At 44.7% G+C, this 14,385-nt stretch overlaps 1 protein-coding gene across 5 annotated transcripts in view; it reads left to right on the plus strand.

Annotated features, from left to right (window-relative positions):
* Positions 1–14,385, plus strand: part of DNM2 (dynamin 2) — an 80,487-nt gene that overhangs the window by 12,587 nt on the left and 53,515 nt on the right. For all 5 annotated transcript variants that reach the window (XM_066593601.1, XM_066593596.1, XM_066593600.1 and 2 more), the window contains exons 2-6: positions 1,992–2,065; positions 8,067–8,216; positions 11,458–11,661; positions 11,818–11,916; positions 13,074–13,234. In XM_066593601.1, the coding sequence (XP_066449698.1) occupies positions 1,992–2,065; positions 8,067–8,216; positions 11,458–11,661; positions 11,818–11,916; positions 13,074–13,234 (688 nt within the window). The remainder of the gene's footprint in view (positions 1–1,991; positions 2,066–8,066; positions 8,217–11,457; positions 11,662–11,817; positions 11,917–13,073; positions 13,235–14,385) is intronic.

A 14,385-nucleotide genomic window follows, 5' to 3' on the forward strand; every position in this document is an offset into this window, starting at 1 on the left:
GTCCCGTTCGTTTGAGCGTGGCCTAAACGGACTGCAGGAGTGCGAATGAGTTAGCGGTGATGTCACTCGCCCATTCAAAGAAGTTCTCCCTTCATGATGCTCTGAACCAGTCGGCAGTTTTGCCCAAAGTGTTAATAAGGCTACATGGCGGCGACTCGCATGCTACGTAAAATCTAAAGGCGGTCAGCAGTGCCGCGTTGCGCCGAACATGACTGCGCTACTACAGTCACAAAGTCCAACTCCGTTTTTGGTCGCAAAACGTATGCGACCCTTTTTTTTTTACTAAAGACACGTGGCTGCGACTATCCAGTGCTTTGGGCCTTTTTAACTGCCATTTTGCAGCTCGGAAACGGCGGCACGTGTCACGCAACCATGTAGCCTGAGCTGCAGCGGAACATCCATACCAAAATCGGCGGCAAATTGCACATGGTGATCTGCACCGCTTCTGTGGATCTGAGCGGCGCGCATGGCCCTATAAGCCATTGACAGGACTAAATCCACGCCACAAACCGTGTCAAAGGCGTGGAGTTTGCCGCGGTCTTTAGAGGCAGAATTCACGTTCAGAATTCTGCCTTATGAACTTGCCCTTCGGCCGGCTTCACATGGACCTATTTGCAGGCGCAAAACTAGCACATTTTGGCCACACAAGAAAAAATAGAACATGCGGTATTTTCTTGCATATTTGTTTACAAAACTTCCCCATAGACGTTAATGGGGACGCGCAAATGCGCACGCAATACGCAAGGAGATGCGTGAAACGCTGTGTATGGCTGCCTGCAGACGGGTGGGTCGGATCTGGCAGCGAGAATTCTCACCGCGGGACCCGACCCGAGCGCCTGCAGAGAGCAGCACGTACTCACCCGCGCCCCGCAGCTTCGGATCTTACATGTGCCGACTGCCGGGCAGCCGGCGCATGCGCAGACCGGAGCCGGCGGCCGGTGAGTGACGCTTCTGAGCCCCGCACAGAAATAGAAAATGCTGCGGGTTTTTTTGCCGCGCGAGATTTCGCAAACGCAATCCTATGGCAGCTTCCAAGGGCGGAAATTCCCCCCGTCTGCAGGCGGCCTAATTGATATGGAAAGAGGACACATCTGGAACTGAGTAGCCATTTCAATTGGTGCATTTGTTTGGCACATGCAAATGGGCATACCCTGCGGGCACAGAGTGCAGTGAAGTACGCATGCAAAAAAGCCTTGTTCATAGCACAAAAACATTGCGCTAAAGTGTGTGCAACTGTGCAGCCACTCGCAGTGTGGATTTTGATGCAGATTACACCCCTTCAGTTAAAAGGATGAAATGTGCAGCGGGCCTAAAACCGCATCAAACTCTGCTACATGGGCGCGTACCCTGAGGAGGAATAGTTTCTTAAAGGGCAAGTAGTTTATAAAATAAAAAAGCCCAACATCAGTCACTCCTGCGCCGGCTTAAACTGTAACTGCACTTGGCTAAAACTTTTTACAAGTCAAAAGCTCGTGTCGCTGGGGGTCCGGGGTGTTGAAACCCCCACCATTCGCTAGACCAAAGCGGCCGAAGTCCAAGAGCCGTCGCTGCTCGCTAGCAGAAAACTGGATTAACGGGAAGTCTATGGGTCCATCTTCAGCTAGCAGGCAGTGACGGCGCTCAGATGAGCTCTATTTAACGATCGGTGGGGGTCCCGGCACACAGACCCCCCAGCAATCAATGTTTTTGCATGTTCCTATGACATTTCAAATGTTTTTGAAAGTAAACCATAATGAAAGGTTATTTCTAATGTGTTCCCTCAATTCCTTGCGATTTTTCAAGATCTCAGCTAGCTGGCAGTGAATGGAAAGATCTGTCTTGTCTCCGTGGTTTAATTGTTTGCATCAAGACAGCAGACGTCCAATGCGAGTCATAATGGGGTTTCTAGATGAAGATCTGCGCAAATGTGAAGAGTGATGTCAGGTGGTCACAGCGTCCTGCATTATGTATGTTATGGGGTCTTACATGATTGACTTTGTTTTTCATTCCAGAGACTTCTTGCCCCGTGGATCCGGCATCGTCACACGTCGCCCCCTCATTCTCCAGCTCATATTCTCTAAAACAGGTTTGTGCTCTGCTCTATACTACCCCATTTACACACACGACGCTCATCAGGAGGCAGGATTCCCCCCCCCTCGTGTTTCATTCGGGCAGCTGTAGTTGTACCCCATGTAGTGATAAATTCAATGGGGTTGTTTAAGACCGAACTATTGATGACCTGTCCTCAGGATAGGTGATCAATAAGTGATCGGTGGACACTCGGACCCCTTGGGATCCTCTGCTATCTGGCCTGTTGTCGGTGTACACAGAGCCAGAAGCTGACAGCTCCATACACATTGCAGTGGCCAACGCTGGTATTGCAGGTACAGCTCTTATTTGAATTCATTGCATTACAAATCCAGGATGCTGCAATGTGGACTTGGCTGGCAGCTTCTGTTCCATACACACTGACAGCCATATGGATAACAGCTAGTTGCTAGGGATCCTGAGCGGCGGGGCTCTGACCTTCAGCTATTGATCTATCCTGAGGACGGGACATCACTAATTAAAGGGGTTGTCCGGTTACCGGATAACATTCCTCCGATAGCTGCAGCTATAACAATACAAAGAACATTACTTGCCCGTTGTTTGCCACCGAGATACAGCGCCGCAGCCTCACCGTCCTCCTCGCGTTTGTTGTACAAGATGTCATCACATGAAATCAGGTGACTGCTGCAGACAAACGCCAGGAGGACGGCGAGGCTACGGTGCTAGATCTCCGCTGCGAAGGACAGGTAAGTACTGCTCTTTGTAGGTGTAACACAGGTGCTGCTATTAGCAAAATGATGTCCGGTAAGTGGACAATCCCTTTAAGTCCCATACAACCCCTTGAAGCCTGAAATCTTCAGATTTGAGAGGTGAAGTCCCAGCAACCAGCGCTGGTTCTCAGCAGTTGTCCTCCTCCTCCTTCTGGCAGCCTCAGATCTACAGTTGTCACCCACCAGCCATTCCACTTGTAACGTATTTGAGAAGTTGTTTGACTAGACCTACATCTAAGGAAAAGTATGACGTAAGTGATTGTGTAATGTGATTACCGCTGGAACCTCCTTCTAATCCTGGAGTTCCGCTTTGATGAGCCGCCCGCAGGTGTTACATACATGGCCGCCCGCCAGCGCTGTCATCTCTCGCGTGTAGTTTATAGCGGTCAGACTCCCCACTTATGGAGCCCGCGGCCGTACAGCTGTTGTGGATCTACAAATCCCAGGGTCTGCTGAGACTTGTAGTTCCACACAGTAGCCATTCCAGTTCTGGGATGAGACTCCTAAATCTTCACCTCTCCTCGACTTGTTCTTACAGGTAGAACCAGTTTGGTGGTTTTCTTGCGGCTGAACTGCTTTTTGCAGCTCAGTAGTAAATTTAGTAACAGATTAGACTGTTTATATGATCTGTCAGATGTGCCGCGGTTAACCCTCTGTGTGCTCTTTTTTTTTTTTTTTCGCCATGCCCAAACCCAACGGCCATACAGCAAAACCTAAGCAAAAGTCACATGACCTGTTACACAGAAATACTGCGATGCGGGATAATATTTCGCCCTTTGTGAGGTCATGTGACCGCAGTACTTAAAGGGAAACCCGTCCTCTCATAAACTAAGTTATGGTGCTGTTGGGGACGTGACGGGGAGAAGGGTGAGGTATTCTTATTCTCACCCGCGATCCTGCGATGTCTCCCTCTGACGTCGGCGTGCGGCACAACCATCTGACTCTTCAGAGACCCGTACTCACGGTCTCCCATAGACTTGTACAGAGAGCGCACGCATGGGGGTCTGAAAAGAGTCGGATTTTTGTGCCGCACACAGACTTCAGAGGGGGAAACGCTGAATCACGGGCGAGAATAAAACGGCCCCATAACTTAGTTTATGATGTTGTGGGGATGGAGCAGATTGCCGTTTAATGGCTTTATGATGTACAGCCTCAGCTTTTTGTCACAGCTGTCACATGACTAAACCATGTGACCACTGATATGACATTCCACTTGGTGACACGGCCATTGTGTGTTAGGTGTGGCACGGTTCCTGGAAGAACTACGCACAAGCTAGTCTGTTGGCTTTCATCTACAGCGGCAGTACCATCACCCCGTATTGCACGCCTCTTGGGTGTACGCGGCTTTGTACAACCCCGACTTCTCCATCTTAGCCCCTTAACACCACCTATATGTCCTGCAGGTTCGGGGTATGTATGGAGAGGGGTCACGGGCGATCCCGCTCCATACAGCGTGAGTGTCGGCTGTTTCTTAGTCGACCCCCGCCCGCTACAGCTCCGATGTGCTGCTGATCGGAGCTGTTCACCATTTAAATGCCACTGTCAACTCTAACAGCACTGCTCCCCACATGTTGCCATAGCAGCCGGGGGCCTTTTGATGGATTGCCTGTCAGATTGCGGTATAATGCAATGCTATAGCATTACATCATACTGCAGGAGCGATCAAAGTACTCCCTCTGGGGACTAAAAAAAAATCAGTTTTAAAATTTTATTAATTAAAAAAAAAAAAAACAGGTAATAAAACAAGGAAAAAAACCCAAAACCAATCTTGCGATATTTATAATAAAAGAATCTACATAATAAAACAATAACCTTTTATATTTGGTATCGGTGCATCTGTAAGGCTGGGTTCACACAGGGCGGATTTGCTGCGGTTCTTCCGTTGCGGTTTTGCCGCAGAAGAAATGCTTCTGCGGCAAAGCCGCTTCAAAGTTTAATTCTGGCTTGCAGATTTTCCTGCGTAAAAATCCGCAAGCATTTTTTTCCGCAGCGTTTTTACTTTTTGCCGCAGATTTTGCTGCGTCCATAGAGGTCTATGGACAAAAAACGCTGCGGAAAAGACAGAAGAAAGAACATACTGCATCTTTGAAAACCGCACCGCAGTTGCATTTCCACACTGCGGCTGTGTGAAAAAAATCCGTCCTGTGAGAACAGCTTTTTTGCAAATCTCATTTGTGCTGCATTGCACTGCAAACGCAGCGGTTTTGCCGCAGTGCGGATTTGCAACGGCAATCTGCGGCAAAACCGCAGCAAATCTGCCCTGTGTGACCCCAGGCTAAAAGTCCAATTTATCAAAGTAAAGGCCCATTTAAACCAGCCGATGATGGCTAAAAAAAGATGATCGTTTTAGCGATAATCGCTGCGTCTAAATGTGCGCCCATCGTGCTCTTTTCAGGCACTGCTAGCTGATCGTCAAATTCAGTCCAACCTAAAAATCGTCGTGTGTGTGCGCGGAGCAGAGGAGCCTCCATGTACATGTATGGGCAGACTGAGCAGCGGATCGCCCCTGCAGGTAACAAGCGCGGGATCCACAATCCAGTTTGCCCATAGATGTGCGGGAGGCCTTACTTATATCAGCCTTACTTATATCAGCCTTACTTATATCAGCCTTACTTATATCAGCCTTACTTATATCAGCCTTAGGGTGCGGGCAGACGAGCGCATAAACGGCGCGTTTTTGCGACCAAACGTATATACGTGACCATCTGAGGCAATGGTTTCGAATGTATTTGTTCACATGGGCGATTTTACGGCGCGTAAAAACGGCAATTCGAAAAAAAACGGAACATATGCGACCGAAATACACCCCAACGCATATTCGATCGCCGAAAAGACCGTTTGCAAAGTAGGAACAAACGAAAATACGCTTTCTAGCTCTGGTCGTGATCGGTGAAAAACGATCGCTCGGGCAATTATACATTGCGCTCGTGCGAACGTAAATACGCCTACGCTCGTCTGCCCGCACCCTTACTTATATCAGCCTTACTTATATCAGCCTTACTTATATCAGCCTTACTTATATCAGCCTTACTTATATCAGCCTTACTTATATCAGCCTTACTTATATCAGCCTTACTTATATCAGCCTTACTTATATCAGCCTTACTTATATCAGCCTTACTTATATCAGCCTTACTTATATCAGCCTTACTTATATCAGCCTTACTTATATCAGCCTTACTTATATCAGCCTTACTTATATCAGCCTTACTTATATCAGCCTTACTTATATCAGCCTTACTTATATCAGCCTTACTTATATCAGCCTTACTTATATCAGCCTTACTTATATCAGCCTTACTTATATCAGCCTTACTTATATCAGCCTTACTTATATCAGCCTTACTTATATCAGCCTTACTTATATCAGCCTTACTTATATCAGCCTTACTTATATCAGCCTTACTTATATCAGCCTTACTTATATCAGCCTTACTTATATCAGCCTTACTTATATCAGCCTTACTTATATCAGCCTTACTTATATCAGCCTTACTTATATCAGCCTTACTTATATCAGCCTTACTTATATCAGCCTTACTTATATCAGCCTTACTTATATCAGCCTTACTTATATCAGCCTTACTTATATCAGCCTTACTTATATCAGCCTTACTTATATCAGCCTTACTTATATCAGCCTTACTTATATCAGCCTTACTTATATCAGCCTTACTTATATCAGCCTTACTTATATCAGCCTTACTTATATCAGCCTTACTTATATCAGCCTTACTTATATCAGCCTTACTTATATCAGCCTTACTTATATCAGCCTTACTTATATCAGCCTTACTTATATCAGCCTTACTTATATCAGCCTTACTTATATCAGCCTTACTTATATCAGCCTTACTTATATCAGCCTTACTTATATCAGCCTTACTATCGCACCTAGATGGTTTCCTTCCATCCGACAACTTCTAGGGGAGGGACGTTACTGACCAGGAGCGTAATTTGGGCTCTTGCACACCTGTGTTTTCAAATCCTCATTGGAGTTAACGAGGAAGGGGGGGGGGGGTTATTCTGTGTCTGCTCCAAAAACGGGACAGACAGAGGGAAAGCCTGAATGGAGGGGAATTTCATTCATAGTAAAGACTCGCTCAGGGTTTTTGTTTTCCATTCTGCTTTTTCATCACAGCAGCAAAACAGAATAAACAGGGATCCCTTGTTCTCTCCATCGACTAGAGTGGAACTTTTTGAGCATCAGTTATGTTCAGTTCAACCAGTTCAACCCCCTTATGGGGAAAAAAAAAAAGTAAGAGGGGTACTAAAAAAAAAACCAACTCTCTTGCACATAGCTGGTCCTGCTTTCTTCTCATATCCAGTGTGGACAATGCTCTGTGAGCTCAAGGATCTGCAATCTGATACGCATTGTCTAGCCCCGATACAGTTGAGAAGCTCAGTGCAAGAACAGCCCATCCCAATCCTGGTAGTTTTTCAGACACTTGCAGTAAAAGTTTTTTTTCTTTTCGTGTAGTGCGTGTATCTGAATGAAATTAGGTTTTGTTTTTTTTTTATTCTTAACAGAATACATATGAAAACCTTGTTTTAAGATACATTCGTAGATGGCGGCTGATGAAATCTCACTTTTGGTGGTGGGTTGGGATATGCCATTCTTGCCCCTCAAACTGTGTTCATTAGATATGCACAAGGGTACTGCCTCTGAATGTAAGCATGTGTTCGCATTCACTGACAGCAAGATAATAGCTTTTTGAATGGTGAAAAACTTTGTGTTTCAATTCATCAGAAAATTCAAAAATCTATAATTGATAGAGATCAAGTCTCGTGTTTTATTTAAAAATCAGAATTCCCCACTTAGACTGCGGCTGCATGGTGCCATCGGCTGTGTCACACTTGGCACAACCGAATATCAGTATTGCCGTGCCTATATCACAGGTAACATAAGTGAATGCCATCCCTTCACGACCCATGAGTTACGACTGTTGCCAAAAATTCAGCAGATTTTAATTTCTTGTGACCGTTGGGTCACGGCAACTTTTGCATCAAGAGTCTGCTGCTTCCATACCGGGGGACGCAGAAGGAGGGGCTATGTGACATGTCGTTGGCCCCTCCCAATAGTGGGTGACATGGATTCTGCCCCTCCGACCACAGGATGACGCCCAGGAGGAGGAGCTACATGACATAATGCTGACTGTTGTATAGCTGCCGTGTGTACAGTCTGCATTCTGTGAGCAGCCTTTTTATATACACGGCTACAATCTGTCATCTCTTCTGGGTATTCACTTCACTTTGCATCTTCTACAGAATATGCGGAGTTCCTGCACTGCAAATCCAAGAAATTCACAGATTTCGAAGAAGTTCGTCTTGAGATCGAAGCAGAAACGGAAAGAGCAACTGGAACGAACAAAGGCATCTCACCGGTCCCCATCAATCTGCGGGTGTATTCTCCGCATGGTAAGTAATGCATCTGAAGAGACCCCCAGTACACAGTCATCCTCCGGGGATTCATTACTGAATGCCAGCAACTGCTGGCGGAGCATCTCACCGGCGTTATAATTCAGGTGTTTATATTCTTGTACATAGGGGGCAGTATTATAACAGTTATATTCTTGAACATAGGGAGCAGTATTATAGTAGTTATATTCTTGTACATAGGAGGCAGTATTATAACAGTTATATTCTTGAACATAGGGAGCAGTATTATAGTAGTTATATTCTTGTACATAGGGGGGCAGTATTATAGTAGTTATATTCTTGTACATAGGAGGCAGTATTATAGCAGTTATATTCTTGTACATAGGGGCAGTATTATAGTAGTTATATTCTTGTACACAGGTGCAGTATTATAGTAGTTATAATCTTGTACATAGGAGGCAGTATTATAGTAGTTATATCCTTGTACATAGGAGGCAGTATTATAGTAGTTATATTCTTGTACATAGGGGGCAGTATTATAGTAGTTATATTCGTGTACATAGGGGCAGTATTATAGTAGTTATATTCTTGTACATAGAGGGCAGTATTATAGTAGTTATATTCTTGTACATAGGGGGCAGTATTATAGTAGTTATAATCTTGTACATAGGAGGCAGTATTATAGTAGTTATAATCTTGTACATAGGAGGCAGTATTATAGTAGTTATAATCTTGTACATAGGAGGCAGTATTATAGTAGTTATATCCTTGTACATAGGAGGCAGTATTACAGTAGTTATATTCTTGTACATAGGGGGCAGTATTATAGTAGTTATACTCTTGCACACAGGTGGCAGTATTAAAGTAGTTATACTCTTGCACACAGGGGGCAGTATTATAGTAGATATATTCTTGTACATAGGGGACAGTATTATAGTAGTTATATCTTTGTACATAGGGGACAGTATTATAGTAGTTATATTCTTGTACATAGGGGACAGTATTATAGTAGTTATATTCTTGTACATAGGGGGCAGTATTATAGTAGTTATATTCTTGTACATAGGAGCAGTATTATAGTAGTTATATTCTTGTACATAGGGGCAGTATTATAGTAGTTATATTCTTGTACATAGGGGGCAGTATTATAGTAGTTATATTCTTGTACATAGGGGGGGCAGTATTATAGTACTTATATTCTTGCACATGGGGGGGCAGTATTATAGTAGTTATATTCTTGTACAAGGGGGGCAGTATTATAGTAGTTATATTCTTGTACAGGGGGGGCATTATTACAGTAGTTATATTCTTGTACAGGGGGGGCAGTATTACAGTAGTTATATTCTTGTACAAGGGGGGCAGTATTATAGTAGTTATATTCTTGTACATAGGGGGGGCAGTATTATAGTAGTTATATTCTTGTACATAGGGGGGGCAGTATTATAGTAGTTATATTCTTGTACATAGGGGGGGCAGTATTATAGTAGTTATATTCTTGTACATAGGGGGGGCAGTATTATAGTACTTATATTCTTGCACATGGGGGGGCAGTATTATAGTAGTTATATTCTTGTACAGGGGGGGCATTATTACAGTAGTTATATTCTTGTACAGGGGGGGCGGTATTACAGTAGTTATATTCTTGTACAGGGGGGGCAGTATTACAGTAGTTATATTCTTGTACAGGGGGGGCAGTATTACAGTAGTTATATTCTTGTACAAGGGGGGGCAGTATTACAGTAGTTATATTCTTGTACAAGGGGGGGCAGTATTACAGTAGTTATATTCTTGTACGGGGGGGCAGTATTACAGTAGTTATATTCTTGTACGGGGGGGCAGTATTATAGTAGTTATATTCTTGTACATAGGGGGGCAGTATTATAGTACTGATATTCTTGTACATAGGGGGGGGCAGTATTATAGTAGTTATATTCTTATACAAGGGGGGCAGTATTATAGTAGTTATATTCTTGTACGGGGGGGCAGTATTATAGTAGTTATATTCTTGTACAGGGGGGGCATTATTACAGTAGTTATATTCTTGTACATAGGGGGCAGTATTATAGTAGTTATATTCTTGTGCATAGGAGGCAGTATTATAGTAGTTATATTCTTGTACATAGGAGCAGTATTATAGTAGTTATATTCTTGTACAGGGGGGGCAGTATTACAGTAGTTATATTCTTGTACAAGGGGGGCAGTATTACAGTAGTTGTATTCTTGTACATAGGGGGCAGTATTATAGTAGTTGTATTCTTGTACATAGGGGGCAGTATTATAGTAGTTGTATTCTTGTACATAGGGGGCAGTATTATAGTAGTTATATTCTTGTACAAGGGGGGCGGTATTATAGTAGTTATATTCTTGTACAGGGGGGGCAGTATTATCGTCTTTACTCTTGTCCCTCAACCACTCCTGTGCATATTGCTCACTAGGGGGCAGCAGTGAGCACAGGAGAAAGCTCCTTACTAAATAAAAGTACAGATCCGGACGATACACCCATAATGTTAATAGCTGCTTATGGAATTGTGCTTTAAAATCTCAGTTCCTTTGTTGTGCTCGGAGCCTCTGGGTATGTTGTCTAAGGGATGCTGACCCCATTCTTGCAGTATCTTATTAATGTGCAGTGTAGGGTAAGTGAAGTTGTCCTCAGGGAATGGATAAAACTCCATTACCCAAGCCTCACGCCTGTATATGAAGCACATTCTGTGCTGCTCGGGAAGCACACATATTTCTGTAGCTTCCATCTCCTGCAGCCGTATTAGTGGAGTCGCCACTTCTGAGACATTAGATGCAAACTCCTAGATGTCTGCTAGATGCGGAGAGCATTCTGCTCCTTGTAGACACATCTTGGTGACCACCAGCAGATGTAGAGGATGCCCACTTGTCATGGTTTACAGGCCAAGGTCTAAAGCAATTGTTAGATCTCTCTTCTGCCCATTGATGGATATATACATAGTGACTATATTACCCATCCTCCTCCTCACCTGCTCTAGTTCAGCTGTGTCCTCATTATACACAGGTTCCCAGAATTTGTGCCCAATATTTCACTTATTTCTGACTAGTTGTTTGTATGGACACAGAACTAGATTCTTGTCTTGAGCATTGATGACTCTGATTCATCCCATGATTTAATTTGCCTTGGCAGCAGCTGCCTGACACTGGTTGCTACTGATACATTTACTGTCCAGCAATATCTCCTGGTCTCCCAGTGTCGGCTTTATCCAATGTTTTACTATTTAATACACAAGTGTGCATTTTTTTTGTCTTTGCTCCATAGTTTTGAATTTGACCTTGATTGACCTTCCGGGTATCACCAAGGTCCCTGTAGGCGACCAACCACAAGACATAGAATACCAGATCAGGGACATGATCCTGCAGTTCATCTCCCGGGACAGCTGCCTCATCCTGGCCGTTACCCCCGCCAATACTGACCTGGCAAACTCTGATGCCTTAAAAATGGCGAAAGAGGTGGATCCACAAGGTGAGAAGGGAACTTACTGTCCACTGTATTACTTTTGCACCATGACAGCCAATAAACCAATAAGACTGACGTCACACAGAGAGAATCCTCATCAGCCGCTGGTTTTCTCACTTACCGGGTTTTGAAATGCACTATCTACATATCTCTCTATTCCAGGACTAAGGACGATTGGTGTTATAACCAAGCTGGACTTAATGGATGAAGGCACCGACGCCAGAGACATCCTGGAGAATAAACTGCTGCCGCTGCGAAGAGGTAGCATCCTGCACTGCGGCTGTCTTATATATTCTTGTACATAGGGCGCAGTATTATAGTAGTTATATTTTTGTACATAGGGGGCAGTATTATAGTAGTTATATTTTTGTACATAGGGGGAGCAGTATTATAGTAGTTATATTTTTGTACATAGGGGGCAGTATTATAGTAGTTATATTTTTGTACATAGGGGGCAGTATTATAGTAGTTATATTCTTGTACATAGGGGGCAGTATTATAGTAGGTATATTCTTGTACGTAGGGGGCAGTATTATAGTAGGTATATTCTTGTACGTAGGGGGCAGTATTATAGTAGGTATATTCTTGTACGTAGGGGGCAGTATTATAGTAGGTATATTCTTGTACGTAGGGGGCAGTATTATAGTAGGTATATTCTTGTACGTAGGGGGCAGTATTATAGTAGGTATATTCTTGTACGTAGGGGGCAGTATTATATAATAGGTATATTCTTGTACGTAGGGGGCAGTATTATAGTAGGTATATTTTTGCACGTAGGGGGCAGTATTATAGTAGGTATATTTTTGCACGTAGGGGGCAGTATTATAGTAGGTATATTCTTGCACGTAGGGGGCAGTATTATAGTAGGTATATTCTTGCACGTAGGGGGCAGTATTATAGTAGGTATATTCTTGCACGTAGGGGGCAGTATTCTAGGAGTTCTAGTCTTGCACGTAGGGGGCAGTATTCTAGGAGCTCTAGTTTTGCACGTAGGGGGCAGTATTCTAGGAGCTCTAGTCTTGCACGTAGGGGGCAGTGTTCTAGGAGCTCTAGTCTTGCACGTAGGGGGCAGTGTTCTAGGAGCTCTAGTCTTGCACGTAGGGGGCAGTGTTCTAGGAGCTCTAGTCTTGCACGTAGGGGGCAGTGTTCTAGGAGCTCTAGTCTTGCACGTAGGGGGCAGTATTACACAGGGGAGAAAAACAGGGGTAGTTATGGTGACCCTTTAGACTCAGTGTGAGTCTATAGCAAACGTGAGATGATGCCTTACCGGGTAGTTGTGTATTGGGCAAGATAGAAGAGACATAACTCCAGGGCCATGAGAGAGAATTCTACGCTTTGAGCTCATATTCCTTTCACTAACTAAGTTATGCCTGCACCTTGTTCTCATGACATGACCCCGCTCATCATCCCCTATGTAGGTTACATGGGAGTGGTGAACAGAAGTCAGAAAGACATAGATGGGAAAAAAGATATCCGGGCAGCGTTGGCTGCAGAAAGGAAGTTTTTCTTGTCTCATCCTGCGTATCGGCACCTAGCTGACAGAATGGGAACGCCGCATCTACAGAAGACCTTAAACCAGGTACAAGCCTAGTCTTCATTGTCATCTTGACCTATACAAGCTGCGCATCAGTTTTCAGGGGATGAGCTCTGGAGACAATGACTGAGTGATGCACCCCGGAGTTTTTAAAGACAAAGGTAAAAGGGGGCTTTCCAGACAAATCCTATTGATGACCTCTCCTCCGAACAGGCCATCAATAGTCAATCGCTGGGGACCAGCAACTTGGGTTCCACCCCGGCGGTCAAACTGATTGCTCAGACCACTGTTAATGCATTAGGACTGGTCAATGTAATGAAAGGCGGAGGCATCATAGAGGCCTTCACTCCCATTGAAATCGATGGGAGCTGAAGCCTTCGGTTACACGCCGGCACTTCCAGCTCCGACACTGGGGTTGGACGCGGAAGTGTAATAGGAGGCTTTAGGAGTGAAGAGTTTCTGTTCTGACCCCAGTGACTAAGTCTGGCTCACACTGGTAGCGGGCTGGGCGATCAACTGATTGCTAGGAGTCCTGAACGACGTCTCCCCAGCGATTAACTGTTGATCATCTATACAGAGGATAGGTCCTCCATAGGATTTGCCTGGAAAATCCCTTTTTAAAGTGGTTTCGCAACTGGGCATAGTCGTTTTGGTATGTCCTCTATTACTCAGCTGAAAGAACTGCCAAGCGCCTCCTCCGCTCTAGGAGGTTTGCTCCTCGTGTATTCCTCGTGTGCCTGTGCAAATAACACGGGGAGCCGTACAGTGATAGGCAACCTGGGGGCCGACTCTTATCCTAGCTGCTTAATCTCTTCAGTGCTACCATACCTGGTGACTGTGCCAAAGGGGCTACCAAAGTGCTCCCTTCTACCATAGGCATCGGACTACTGAGCCAGGCTGGGCCTTTGTCTAATAGATCAATTTCACTTGTTTTGTCCAAATGAAAGTAACAGGAGCGCTGGAGATGAATAGCAAGACACCCCAAAAAGGACTGGAGACCATTTCTCTCCTTCCTGATTCTCCTGTAGTTTTGCCTTGTCCTGGTGCCCTTGTCGCTACCGGTACAAGGCGCTACCTGCAGCCCAATCCGGTTGTACACAGGTAGTCCTGCTCCTCCAGGATGGTACATCCTTACATGCCAGCACAGGAAGGGTTGCTGTGTCTCCAGCACAAGAGCATGGAGCCGATACCAGGAC

The sequence above is a fragment of the Eleutherodactylus coqui genome, chromosome 2 (genome assembly GCF_035609145.1).
Source record: "Eleutherodactylus coqui strain aEleCoq1 chromosome 2, aEleCoq1.hap1, whole genome shotgun sequence".
In the NCBI taxonomy this organism is placed as follows: Eukaryota; Metazoa; Chordata; class Amphibia; order Anura; family Eleutherodactylidae; genus Eleutherodactylus; species Eleutherodactylus coqui.